This window comes from Glycine soja, chromosome 4 (genome assembly GCF_004193775.1).
Source record: "Glycine soja cultivar W05 chromosome 4, ASM419377v2, whole genome shotgun sequence".
NCBI lineage: Eukaryota > Viridiplantae > Streptophyta > Magnoliopsida > Fabales > Fabaceae > Glycine > Glycine soja.
Window position 1 is genome coordinate 44332427 of NC_041005.1, and position 14075 is coordinate 44346501.

The following is a 14075-nucleotide window of genomic DNA, read 5'->3' on the forward strand; positions in this document are numbered from 1 at the left end:
TTTTGTTGATACTGATTCAAAAACCTGTTCTGTGATTCTAATGTTCTATTATTAAATATAGTCATAAATTTAAATATTAATTTACTTGTGTTCATTGGTAACGAATCCAGAAAATTATTCAATAATTTTGAATGATGCTACTATATTGTCACTATCAATGAACCCTAGGTAGCATGTCATCCAGAATAACATTTGACTCATGCATGTAGGAAAAACAGCCTATGCATATCCTGTGTGATTATACCCCATCCAAAACAAAACAGATACAATATTAAGTTAAATCTTTTTAAATGCCTATTAAATTTCGTAGCATTCTATTACCATTATTTCCAACTATTGTATTAAGATTCTAAGTAGTTCAGTTATCTGCACCATCTATTACATTGTTTTTATGATGCTGACTCTGCCCTTTCAAACTTTCTAGCTTTTGGTCCTTCATTATCATTATGAAGTGTATTTTCTTATTTGTTCGATCATATCATCTCTGATATACATCATCTATTATATTCTCTTTATAATCCTGATTCTTCTCTTTCAAAGTTTCTTGCTTTAGGCCTTTAATTCGAATCATGAAATGCATTTTCTAATCTGTTCGATCATATGATATCTGATTGAGAACTTTTGTTGCTACTGTATTTGCTTTTGCTGCATTTTCTGATCTCTGCAATGTTCTGTATTCCTTATTTTCATGCTTTGCATCTAATTTCCTGCGTCTTATATTATATGCATCTTCTCTTATCTTATTTTAATTATCCTAAATTAGAACTGTTAAATCCAATTACTACTACATTGCAGCAACACAACAATTTAGACCTACAGACAATTGAATTAGTCAATATGCATGTTTTTTAAATGCTAAGTCCATTTTTTTTCTCATTGCACTGCAGTTGAGATTTCCTGCTATCAGACAACCATTGATATTGCAGTTTAAAGCTGCCTTCCATTGTGACAAGGTTAAATCAAAGCCTTCCTTTCCATATTTTATCCTTTGTGCTTTTGATATTGTTTTTCCTTTTTTAAACACTTTTTCCCCATTGCAGGACGCCATAGAAATACCAGGCTTCTATCAGCGCCAATGGCTACCAAATTATCCTGAAATTGTTGAATTTAAGTATGATGGGGAAACCTACGAAATTCAAGTCAAACAACACAAAGGCAAACTTTGCTTTGCTGATGGCCTAACAAGATTGAGGACAGAACTGCAGATTTATGAATCTGTCACGATAAATTTCCTGGCCTGCGACCACCCTTCAAAATTTGACCTCCACTTCACTCCACCATTAGACCAGCAGAAATGCAAAAGGCGCCGTGCAACAAGAAAACACATCTGGACATATGAAATCACCCAATCAATGCTAAGCGCACCATATCCACTGGTAAAATATTCATATCCATATATATCTTCCATACAAATATTAATTTCAATGCCTAACTCTTTTTTTTTCCTGCAACAACTTTCAGCCTCTGTCACACAATGCCTAATCCATTGTGGTGATCATATGACAATTCTCAGAAGATTCGGACCTCCACTGCAATGGAATGTAGTTGTGCTCGACAAAGGCATCGGTGACAAGTATGTCACTCTCCCTTGGTACAAATTCCTTCAAGAAGGTGATTTTAGCCATGGAGACGAGCTCTCATTCTACTATAGGCGTGCTGAGAAGATCTGGGAGGTTGTCATCAGGCATGCAATTGATTGGGATGATAGTGATATAGATTAGGAAAATCTACCATGTTATTTTGCAAAACAATGTTTGTTTATATTTATTTTCAACATCTTTATATTTATCTTTGAACAATTTGACATTACAACTAATTTATATGAATGTTATTCCTTTTAACTTTTTACAATGCCTTTTTTTTATTCTTCAATCGAAAATCATTTAGACAAAAGACTCGTGCATGCGCACGGGTTACCGACTAGTTCTTCATAAAGATCTAAGATGAAGTCTATATCTTCTAATATTTTTTTTCTTCATTTTTTTATGAGAATTTCTATGGTTCCCCAATAATTTGAAAGATTTTGATACAGTTAATTTAACCATTCAAATTACATGTCATCTTTTTATTAATTTTTTTCAAATTAATCTTTAATTATTATTTTTTAAAATTTTTAAATTATAATTTTTTAAAATTAAAAAATATAATTAAAGATAACTTTAGAAGTATGATCCTGAAATATTTTTAGTTACTTTCAATACTTTTTTTATAAAACCTATGCTTAAGAAATAATAATAAGAAAATTTTAAATCCTAAACCCTAATTTTCATTTTTTTTATATAAAAAATGTTAAAAGTAACTAAAAAGATTTTATGATTCAAATTTCTAAAGTTATCTTTAATCATATTTTTTAATTTAAAATGATTGTATTTTAAAAAATAATAATCAAGAATTAATTTTAAAAAACAAAAAAATAATTAATACAAAGATGACATGTAATTTAATCGGTCAAAAAATTAGCCGTATCAATCCCAAATTATTGGGACCAACTAAGAAACTCACCTTTTTGTTTTTTTTTTTTGTATATATACTTGATAGTGTCATATTCTTCTATGCTTGCAGTCTTGCCTTTCTAACCACTCCCTCCGTCCCCACATTACTGCCTCGGACCTTTATACAAATACTCACAGCGACCATGCCCGAAATTCCCACGGCCATTATTTTAGTTCCATATTTCTTTCAAGGACTAATTTGACCCAAATAAAAACTACTGTCTCATAAAATCTTTACATGATACTTAACATGCCACATGAACATCCTATTAATGTTATGCATGTTACTGTAGCGACCAATTTGACCTATGAACTAAACTTTCAATTACTTAACGAGACAATTTTCATTTTTCAAGCACCATCTAAGCCTACCCCATATTTCTCATGAACTAAAATCAACTCAAAATTTAAATCTCATCAATTATCGTCTGGTGGCTGTGCTGACGTTTTCCGGTACTATTGGGACCTTTACCTCAACGTGATCTAAGTTTTTCTTTAATAATGTACACTTTCGTTGTTTCTGGTTCCGTTAATAATGGGCAAACAGGTCAACAATCCCCAAAGAAATAAAATAGGGGAAACTAGAATGTAGTATTGTCACCGTTTTAAACCATTTACTTATTAACAATTTTCCCATATCCCATTCATTTTCTTCTTTTTTTTTTTTTTTTTCTTTAGGAAGTATTAGATAACAAAAGCCTCCCGTTTCTGGATTTACAGTCCTATATATACTAGGACATAAGCAGTGACTTGTAACATGTTCTATACGGAAGAACGTAAGAATTAAGAAGGGTGTATTTGAACGGAAATCAAACAAGGAAAATCTGCTTCTCCACCCTCCCATTTGCAACACCAATAATATACTGAAACTGTATATATACATAAGTCCGTTAGTACAGTGAAAAGCCAGGGGCATCAACAGTTTCTTTAATCGATTCCGTCACAGATAAAGTGAAACAAGAGAAAAAACTCTATAGACAGACAAGTTGTAAGAGCTAGGAAGTTTGAGGTTCACATGGAGCTTCGGTTGCATAGGGTGTAACCAGAGATGAGTGAGCTGATAGCAAAGGCAACGAAAGCGAGGAAGGCCATTCCAATAGAAGCAGTGGCCATTTCTGTGAACTCATCTTTCCCCCAATTCGATATCCAATCGTCAACCCGTGTTGCTGCAGATGATGATGCCGATATCAGAAGATATGCCAGAACCTGCTCATCAATTCGTCACAAAAAGTTATGATTTTCAAAAACAAAAAAGGCTGAGTTTTGGTCAAGTGAAAAATCTCCACATGAACACACAACAATATGAGAGCAAAGCATTAAAATTCACTGTAAATCTGTAATGCAAACCACATAAGAAGTGTTAAATGGGTAAAGACTGCCAGAGTATCGAACAGTCAAATGAATTTTGCCTAAATGAGTGACAGTGACGGAATAAATCTCATTAGGATATTATTACCTATAATAAATATTCGAATAAATAACAAATCAGTCCCTAAAATTACTGCACAAGTCATATTAGGCATTTGTCAAAAAGAAAGAAAGAAAAAGTCATATTAGGCAGTTTTTCTTTCTTTTGGGTACTGAGTAGTAGAATAAGAACAAGGAGGCACCCTCAATACTACCAAATAAGACATCAAATACATGGAGATATGTACTGAGTTGAATGATTGACGGAAAAGGAAAGAGGCTAAAGATGACGGGTTTAATCTTCTTTGATAATAAAACTAAGATTCTAACAAATTATCATTTGTCAATACCGATAAAAAAAAAGACATCAACAACTTATATGACACTTAATTTATGTAATTCTTCTAATATGAATAACCAATATATTATTTTAGTTATTTTCAAACTAATTTGATGATTTTTTTTTTACAATAATATATAATCTTTATAGGAGACGGTCTTATTTGAACGAGAAGAATCACCACAAATGACAAAATTTCGCTTCGGAGTAATAGGGTAAGTGTATATCTAAACTTGAACTCGAAACTAATGACTATGTTAATACAACTTCAAGTTACTTGATTCAAGGCACTTGTGTACTAAGTACGTGCATCCAATTGTATATCAGATTTTTCATGTAAAAAATTTGAAACAATGCAAAAGCTATACCTAGTTGCTTTTAAACTGAGGCGGATCCAATTTGAAGAGACAAGATTTCACACACGCCCTAAATACTAATTTGAGACTATTCCGTGGCAAATATTGGGAAGACACAAAATGCCCACTTTTCTAACGGAAAAGAACTAAAGTAGAATTACCTGATCCATGAAGAAATCAAAGTGGTTGCGAAGGTGGTGACTGATTAAGCGTTTCCCCGTGGCAATTTGACATGTCAGATCACATGCTTGTAATGCAGAGTATGCAAATCCAATAACATTCACAGATAAACAATACCTGCCACATCAATAACCATCATCATGTATAAATAAATTGCACATTTCTACGATCATCATTCATCCAAAATATGGATAGGACTTTCATACCCTCCTAACAAAAATTAATATTTTATTAAACTAACATTTATCGAAAAATTAAAAAAAAATCATTCATACAAATATTGATTTATCAATTTAACACAACCTAAGCTAATTTTAACAAAACTTCAGAAATTAATAATAATAATAATAATAATACCTATATTCTTTATAGCGATCAAATGAATCACCACTCCAACCTTGCGTCTTATCTGCGGCCATAACAGAAAACGAAATCAGACACACCACAACCTCGCTCAGCCGGAACCCTAGCGCCGCCTTGCTAACCGTCTCCTCCGTCGCCGCCGACCTCGATCTCCGTTCTCCTCCGATCACCGGAGCCGCCTTCGCCGCCGGCCTCTGAGCCTCCTCCGCCGACGAGGCGTTGAACACCATCACCGCCGTCGACGGCGGATTTTCCGGCGGCTTCCGGTGCTCTGCGCGCTTCTCCGGCGTGAACTGCTTGAGCTTGCCGGCGGTCACGATGGCCATGGAGTTGTCGCGCTTCTCCGGCCAGTTTTCCGGCGACCGGTACTCCGGCGACTCGGTACCGTCCCCGTGCATCGGGGAGTAGAAGCTGAGCGGCGAGTCGAACTGAGTCGAGGACTTGGAGTTCTTCGACTGCGATTTGTTCATGGCGTAGATGTGACTCTCGTGAGTTGCGATTCTGCGTTTTCCGTTTGCATTGATTTGTGCCGCGAGGATTTTAAAAGGAAGAAGAGTGAAAAAAATAATAATAAAGGCGAAGGGAAGACAAATGGAAAAGGAAAAAGAAAAAGGTTCGGTGGGAAAATGAAAGAAAGTGGGAAAAAAAAGGAAAAAGAAGAACGATGGGCTTAGTTTCGTTGGTGTTTCTTACTTAGTGTAAGACCGCGCCACGTTGATTGCTTCACGTAGTCACTGCTTTAGTGCTCGTGTTAGGATAAAGGGAAAAGCAATAATTGATAGTTATTTAACCTGGCAAATTTTAATAATTTGTAATTATATCATAGTCTTCATTTTTAATTGACGAATTTATGAAATTTTATTAAGGATCTTAAAGCTATCAGTTAAATTTTAACAAATACGTTTTTTTTCACAACAATAAATATATCTTTATTAAAATTCTTAGTTTTACTATCTTCGTTTTTTGTCATCAATAGTTTCTTAAAATTCTTCAGTTTTCTTTTTTACTTCACTCTCTTTCTTGCTGAGTTTTGTTACCTGTGAGAGTGACTTTGCTTGCAATGCAGGCGGGCTACTTCCTAATTTATTTTATTCACTTCATATAGCCATAAATAAACACATTAATTAACCATTAATTGAAAAAATAATCATGTGAGTATGTCACAGGTGAAAAATTGGGTTAGGTATCCACACAGCAATGGAGCGACACTTGTGACGATGATGCTCAATTTTTATTTTTTGATTGATGATGGATATTATATTGGGTACTATCTCTTATCTTATTTCAAAGAAACAAGTTGTAGCATAAAAATATACTGTAACTTATCTTTTATAAATAGGACTCAAGATAATATTTAACTAATATAAATTGAGTGTTATAAGATTATCATCTTTGATACTTTTTTACAAAGTTGCATTCTCAAGGATTCAGACATAAGACTTACTATTAAGTTAAAATAATTCTGTTCAGATCACTCATACAAAGAAAAACTGATATTTAAGGAGACATTTTTTTCATTAAGTAGAACTAAGGGACAAAATAGGAAGGCGGATGTTAACTAGTGTTTAAAGTACACTAATTAAGAAGTAAAAAAAATATAAAATTTTTATTAAAATATTATACTCCACCGTGAGTTGCAATTTATTGCTAGTGTGATTTCTAATAACCTTTTTTTTTTACTGTTTCTAATAAAAACTTTTTATTATTAATTCTTTTAACATATATATAAGTATTATTGAAAAACTTGTTTGTGTATCTTTTTCCCATTCTCATGTTTTATTCAAGTGGATAATACTTAAATGTAAAACTTTGCTTTCAATGTTACTCTTCAATTAAAGATAAGGCTTCATTTCGACATCCAATGCTATTATTTATGGCTTGGTTTTTAGACAAATTACTAATAAGAAACTTTAATATCAGTTAGAGATGAAACTATTTTTCATTCAAGATGTAAATGCTAAACTATTTGGTTACAGGTAATGTTTATATATATATAAAGTGGTTAATGTTATGCCACGGGATAAAAATCTCCGAAAATAAACTTGTTCGTAAAATTTACAAGTACGAATACATGCACCCATGATTCAACTTCAAATACATCCTAATCTTGGCCTTGTAAAATTTAAACATGGACACGTACTTTAACAAGCTCCCCTTAAACTTTTCTTGCTTATTTCAAGAACTTTCTAAGAATATTTAAATAAGATAAAAAAAAAATGCGTGAATGATTTCATGACTTAACTAATAAGACTTACTTTCTTAGTGCTCTATTTAAGTCGTAGGGGCTCTAGTGAATAAACGAAGGAAATCCAAGCGGGTCCGATAAAAAATCCAAACAACCTTTTCCAATGGATAAAAGTAATCTGATTTTGTTCACTTTAGTGCAATAATAAAGATAATTCCATCAGACTCGAACCCAGCGTAGACTGGAAAGGTTCCCACTGCGCATTTTGATGCAATTTATTCATATACAAACATTTTTAGACCAAACAAATAACAATATAAAAACACCTATTGAAAGCAACATGTTACATAATGAAGCACTTGCTTTGTCACAAGACATCTTTTATCTCTCCACACGTCACCGAAAGCACTATAAGGTTTATTTAGGAATCTAGCTTCGGGCATCTTTTGAGCTGCCGATACCTTGACTATAATTCTTCATGATAAGGGCATATGAAGCATAAAGCTTTTAATTATTTCCTTTCTTTCAAGAGACATGATGTAACAAAATAACAACATACCAAGTTATAAAATTAACTTGGTAATAAAGAGAGAAAGGAGCGACAGACAGGTCGTGACTTCGAATTTTCCTACTCACAGATAACATAACATTGACCGATAAATTTTTTTTGGATAAAATAACACAGGTCTGAAGTTCTTTATCATCAAATTTAATTAGTAAATGCTCCCTTTCATACATGCAGACTAGTGGGACTTCCACAAACGAGAAGTCCAAACAAGAAAGGAAGCACACAGCCATAAACCACAATATTCACAAAAAAGATCCCTTATGGTACTTTCAGAGTTCCTATCACACTATTTTGTTGGTCAGCCAAATTTATATACACAAGATGACAGATAGCAAAGAGATTGGTAAAAGGAACAACAAAAAATGAACTCATAGAAGGGCTAATAAAATATCAAGTGCCTGCCTGTTGGGTAAAACTACCACTCAAAAAAAAAAGGTAACAGTAATCTCAACACGCTAGTATCAGAATCCTTCATGTTCTTCCTCGCATCAGATGATAAGTAAATTAGACAGGATTAGGGTACCATCAACCATGGCTCACTCGGGTAGTTTCAACCGGTGGAACAAGACGAGAAAACTTTGCTCAGGCACGACATAAAGGAAACCAAGATCTGCACCTTTCATGTATGGTCCCATGCCCTTAAATATGACAACAGCAGAACAGAAAAAATGTCAACAGAAATTCTACCAAAAAAATGTCTATTGATTGAGACCAATAATCATGCTAGTACATTGAGAGAAAAAGAATGCAACACATCTGACTACTAATTTACCTTGCCATTAAGTTGGAGCAGTTCTCCCTCGACCCACTTTGGATTTCGATAACCATAGTCAGCTATTCTTCCCTGGCCTTTATAACTAGCAACCTGTTTAGAAACAAGTGCAGTATTTATGATTAGTTGCATGGTTAACAATCCAAAGTGATCCAAATCGCACAAAGTAAAAAGAGAAACTCAAGCAAAGAAATGATGCAAACCAATAAAAAAACATACGAGCCTCAAGGAAATTGTAGAAAAAAATTTAATTTTTCTGGGTGTACCCTAGAGGTATCCTTTAGCCAACAACCAAAGACTAATCCTTTTCAAGGTGTAGAGACAGCTAAGAGTAGCCTTTGCTTCTCCCAGCAAAGCCTATACAGTGACTAATATCTTCTATTTCTTTGGATACAGTTGACAGTGGTGTCAACCCACAGTTATCTATCTCAGATAACAATGAGTAGCGGCAAACCTCAAACACTAAAGCAGGTCACTAATCAGAAATTTAATATACAGATTAAAAATTTATACTATATGCATATAAATACTCATTTAAAAAAAAATAGTAAAAATTCACGAATAACTAAATAAAAATACAAGTCAAGGAAACAAACAAAATTCAAAAGATATATTTGTGTTAATACAAGACAAACATTCAATAAAAAGTGAAGGTGGGTGTCACATTTGTTAGAATAATACTGAAGAAGTTAGGAGATTTGAGTAATTAATATTATTGTTATAGTGGGCACTGGATACTGCAATGGCAAAAAATAGGACCTGAACAGGAGGACACAAAGTTATGTGGGACAGCAGGTGAGAGGTTATAATATAAAAGGTCCAGCATGATGGGCTAAAGTGAATTTTGAAATTAAGTATGCTTCAACATGAATGAGCACCGACACACAGAGACATTCACTTATATAGTGCATTACCACTCCTAAATCATCAGGATACATCCCTCGGTTGGTGTTGCGATTGCCTCTTCCAATTTTAGCACGGAATGTCACCTACACACCAAAAAAAATTTCTTTTCCTGTCATGCTCCCATAAATTTGATAGAAGTTTACAAAATGATAACAAGGATCAAGAAATTAAAAATGCATAAACCTGGCCAGCTGGAACATTAAGATCCCCAGTTAACTTCACAGCCTCTACATATTCAAAGAATCCAACATCTGAAGTGTTGTTTTCATTGTTCACTTCATTCCAATGTCCAAATTTTCGCCTCAAATGCACTATTTCCATGCCATAAGGACCAAATGCACCAACATAGAGTCCTACATATTAACCAGCACAATCAATTCTTAGTTATTCTTTACCTAAATTCCATAAAACATCATTGACACAAAAGGATAAGCAACCTCACCATCAAAAGGATCAGAATCCCCTCTTGAACAGATAATCCGGCTAAAATTTGTATCCCCAGATAATCTTGTTCTTTTCTGTGCTTGACTCATAGCAACTCTGACAATATCACGCATGCTTTTGGAGACCTACATGAAGCATCAGTCAGAACTACAAATAACTACAAACAAATGCATGGTTAATTTTTTTTTTTAATAAAGCTTAAATATTACTTATCCCAATCTCACCTTAGAAGAGACTTTGTCAGAACTCCAAAATGCATTAGCAACATCAGGAGGCATAAGCTCGGAGATTCCTTGTGCTGCTAGGGCTGCTACTTTGATGTTGGGAATTTTATCTTCTTTGATACCATAATCTACATTTCCACTAGCAAAATGAAAGACAAAAGAATCCTTTTCAATATTTTTTATTTCAGCTGGAAGACGTATAAATTCATCCTTGACAGGAGTATCTTCATTATTGTGTACAACCCCACCAATAAAAAGCTTCATTTCAAAATCCTTTTCTTCTTCTGTGACATCTCCATCTCTTTCTAGAGTGACCGCATCAGGTTCATCTAGATTATTAACTTCCTCTTCGTGATTCTCACTGGAGCCAGATTCATTACTATCTTCCTCCATCAATTGCTTAATAGAATCATTGTTTTCTGCTGCTTCCTCTTCAACGTTAACATTCATAACTTTGACTTTCAATCCTGGAATTTTTTCTTTAAGAAAATTTATGACACTTTTAATGCCCTCCTCAGTTACTCCCTCGATATTACTGTTTTTCTCATCATTTCTCTCAATCTTCTCTTCAGGTTCTTGCACCTCAACTGAAGATGCATTCTCCACCTCAGGTTTGGATGGGCCTTTAGCAGGTATAGATTGAGGGTTTCTCCTTGACTTTCCTTTGGCTTGTCGTAAATACACTACCTATTGGGTTTTGCCAAATATGACATCATAAGCAATACACACATACTACTAAAGCAAACTACTCAGAATCAAGTAGATGGCCATTAGTGATAAGAGACTCAGTAAAGACAAGCCAACTGAAAGTCATAAACTGAAGCAAAACCTCAAAAATGATGTTCCCATTCTATAATTCATTTAACGTTCAGTTTCCTTAATATTTGCATTAGTAGCCCCAAAATTAAGCCTTTTACTGATAAATATGTGGGTCTTCTTTAAGAATGAAACAATAAAAAGCCATCCATGAATCAACATTTGAACTCAGATTTTTTTTTTCCTCTAGCATATTGGTAAGTCACAAATGAACAAGGATCATTAGTTGGAAAATTTGAATATTACCTGCATATGATACGTGTCATCAGCATTTTTTACCACATAAATTTCAAAAATTGGAGTCCCCGTAGATGCTCGCATCAACTGTCTGTATTAAACAGAAATAAGCAGTACTCCTCAAAAAAATAACCAAAGGGTAGAATATAAAATAGAACAATCATACCTAGGACTGTAACTCTTGCCAATGAATCTACCCATACCAGGACTTATATGTATAATTCTACCAAAGGGGTCATCTGAGGCTTTTGAGTACCCTACCCACCAACCCACCTGCACATAAAGGTAAAAATGGTCATCAAACAATATGAGAGTGAGATTCACAAAATCAAGCTGAGGCCATCAATCATTATCATAATCAATACTCAAAAATCACAACCACTATTTTGTGTTTTCCAGATAGGGTTATCTGTATCTTCCCAGACAACATCATAAGTTTATCAACACAAGCTTGTTTACCATCTGTTTTTAATTTTCTTAATCTTGAGTTTCTTTCCTATTGCAATATATAACCTTTATAAAAGCTTTTCTTAGTTATAAGTGTGTTGAATGATGAGTGATGACAGTTACCAAATATCTTCCAAACATCAATTATTTTATTTTCTCCTTCAAGAAGAAAAACTTTAAATCCACATCACTCCCAATTTCTTTTCCAAAACACACTTCTAACTCCCAATACTCTCCCACTCCCGACCATGAGTTATTAGTTGTAACTTAAATGTGGCATGAGTATCTGATAAACTTAATGTGAGAAATAAATATTGTAAATTGTTGTTTTGTGCAGTGGATGTTATACTTGTCTTCCTCTATGGATGAAGGCAAGTTGAACTATGTTTTTTTATTGGAGGATTTTCCCAACCAATTAACAGAAAAGAACAAAGCTACATCTTCTAACTTTTCTTTGCTTCTCATCTACATACAAGTAAAACTTCCTCCTACAATAACTCTATTTTTTGGGTTTTTGTTCATTAGGAAAACTACTTTCCTTTTCAATAACTTTTCCAAAAGTGTGTTTGGCTCAACTCCTCTTAAGGATAAAATGAGTCTAGAAAAAGCTGAGCCAAAAACGAAATGAACATCCAAATGTGATAATCAAAAACCATAAAAGTAACACTTTTGAACAACGGCTAGCACAAAGTAGAGCAACCAAGACAGATACCAGTCCACTTCCAGTGCATTTACACAATCTCGAAGCATCATGATACCGTTCATCATCTATAGCACTCTGCAACATAACGCAACCACGAGATTAACATCAAGTACCAACCAAACCATATGTACAAAATATGATAAAATCAAAAAACCAACTAATTCAGACAAATTGTGCTGCTCTTGCCTTCAACTGATCCATAATTTCAGCAACAGTGTCCTTGGACGTTGCTTCTGATAGAGCCCTGTTCAACTTAACCGCTTCTTCAAAGTCCTCCTTCTCAATAGCATCATCAAGTTGAAACTACACAAACACAAGTGAACATAAGCATCACCTATTTCTTAAATGAAAGAGCTTTTGTAAAACTAACTCTCATTCAATCTCTACCCCTGCATGATAATCTTTACATTTTAGTCAGTGTTTCCAATTATAATTGTTGTCCTAGATTGTTTTAAACAGACAAGAAAAACCAATAAATAGATGAAAAAGAATACAATTTTACAAAACTAACTTATCATTATTAATTCATTTTTTTTTTGTTTTAGTAGCCCAAATCATTAATTAATATTATAAGGGATATAAATTGAAAAAAGTAATTGATGTTACATGAGCTAAAATCACAATTATTTTGGAACAAATTTTTCTTCTTACGCGATTATTATGGGATGGAGGGAATAGTTCCTAAAAAGTGGATGTGAAGGGACTAAAACAAGCACTTTGAAGGGACTAAATCGTAAAAATTGTAAAATTATAGAAACCAAATGAGCAATTAAGTCATTAACTAATGCATAAGCTAATTTTAGCCTGAACAGGAAGTTAAATTTATTTTATCTTTCTTATCTGAGTAATTATTAAGACTGAATACCAAAATTCGGGAGAGAGAGAGAGAGAGATTATTGTGTTATTGATGTACCTTGAGGACAGAGGCAAAGTTTTCGGCCTGTTCAATGTCGGAGAAGTGGCGGCACCATCGGTTCCAATCCCAGCTGAGAGAGGTGTCGTCGGAATTGAGGGTGCAGCGGCAACAGTGGGTGTTGCGGCTCCTTCTGGCGGAGATTGAGAGGTTGGGCTGGGGAGAGTGGGCCAGGCCCAAAAGGAAAGGTTTTTTGGAGTGGAAATCGATGCAAGAGGGGGTTCTGGTGGCGGTGGTGGAGGAGATGGCCTGGGACACACCCGCCACCGCCATGTTGGACTTGGTACGGATACGAGTTGCTGCAGCTGCTGAGGGGATGCAGATAAGTTTTCTTTTTTCGTTTTATACCATGTGGATTTCGAATGTTTTTTAAAATGACAAATGCTAGTCAGAAACGCTCGTTAAGGACTTTAGAGTTGCTAGCTAGGAGAAAAGATTCTGCTTTTCGGGGAATCATAATTTGGAAATTTTAATTTTTAATTTAATGTTTATTATGTATTTTTAAAAAATAATATTTTTTTGGAAAGAATGTTTGGTGGCAATGTTTTAATCAGTTTTTTCACGAAAATTTTCTTACAAAAGAGGTAAAAATCTTAATTTTTTGAGTTTAATATTTTTTACTACATAAAAAACATCATATCATTATTTATTAAATTATGTAATCAATTAAATAAATTTTATTTATTTTTAAAAAACATAATTATCAGAATTCATGAATCCTG

The 14075-nt window shown here is 33.9% G+C and overlaps 2 protein-coding genes across 2 annotated transcripts; both read right to left on the reverse strand.

Annotated features, from left to right (window-relative positions):
- Positions 1-3269: 3269 nt before the first annotated feature.
- LOC114409818 (CASP-like protein 4A2) lies at positions 3270-5854 on the reverse strand. The gene is made up of 3 exons (XM_028373442.1): positions 5133-5854; positions 4757-4892; positions 3270-3698 (listed from the first exon to the last, which is right to left on the reverse strand). The coding sequence occupies exons 1-3, from the start codon at positions 5606-5608 to the stop codon at positions 3504-3506; spliced, it is 807 nt and encodes a 268-aa protein (XP_028229243.1). The 5' UTR covers positions 5609-5854; the 3' UTR covers positions 3270-3503.
- Positions 5855-8000: 2146 nt separating this feature from the next.
- LOC114409819 (protein EXECUTER 2, chloroplastic-like) lies at positions 8001-13734 on the reverse strand. Its single transcript, XM_028373443.1, has 11 exons — positions 13354-13734; positions 12627-12743; positions 12450-12515; positions 11457-11563; positions 11300-11381; positions 10238-10924; positions 10012-10138; positions 9753-9922; positions 9578-9652; positions 8664-8756; positions 8001-8529 (listed from the first exon to the last, which is right to left on the reverse strand). Exons 1-11 carry the CDS (start codon positions 13624-13626, stop codon positions 8428-8430), a joined length of 1899 nt encoding a protein of 632 aa, XP_028229244.1. The 5' UTR covers positions 13627-13734; the 3' UTR covers positions 8001-8427.
- Positions 13735-14075: the final 341 nt, after the last annotated feature.

Bases quoted from the DNA above. Each gene is read 5' to 3' on its own strand.
- LOC114409818 (XM_028373442.1), bottom strand. From the start codon at position 5,608: ATGAACAAATCGCAGTCGAAGAACTCCAAGTCCTCGACTCAGTTCGAC. The intron at 4,893-5,132 runs GTATTATTATTA...TTGATGTGGCAG, and splicing joins GATCGCTATAAAGAATATAG to GTATTGTTTATCTGTGAATG. The intron at 3,699-4,756 runs GTAATTCTACTT...ATTGATGAGCAG, and splicing joins TTGATTTCTTCATGGATCAG to GTTCTGGCATATCTTCTGAT.
- LOC114409819 (XM_028373443.1), bottom strand. From the start codon at position 13,626: ATGGCGGTGGCGGGTGTGTCCCAGGCCATCTCCTCCACCACCGCCACC. The intron at 12,744-13,353 runs GTACATCAATAA...GTGTTTGTGTAG, and splicing joins ACTTTGCCTCTGTCCTCAAG to TTTCAACTTGATGATGCTAT. The intron at 8,757-9,577 runs GTAATGCACTAT...GTTTCTAAACAG, and splicing joins ATCCTGATGATTTAGGAGTG to GTTGCTAGTTATAAAGGCCA.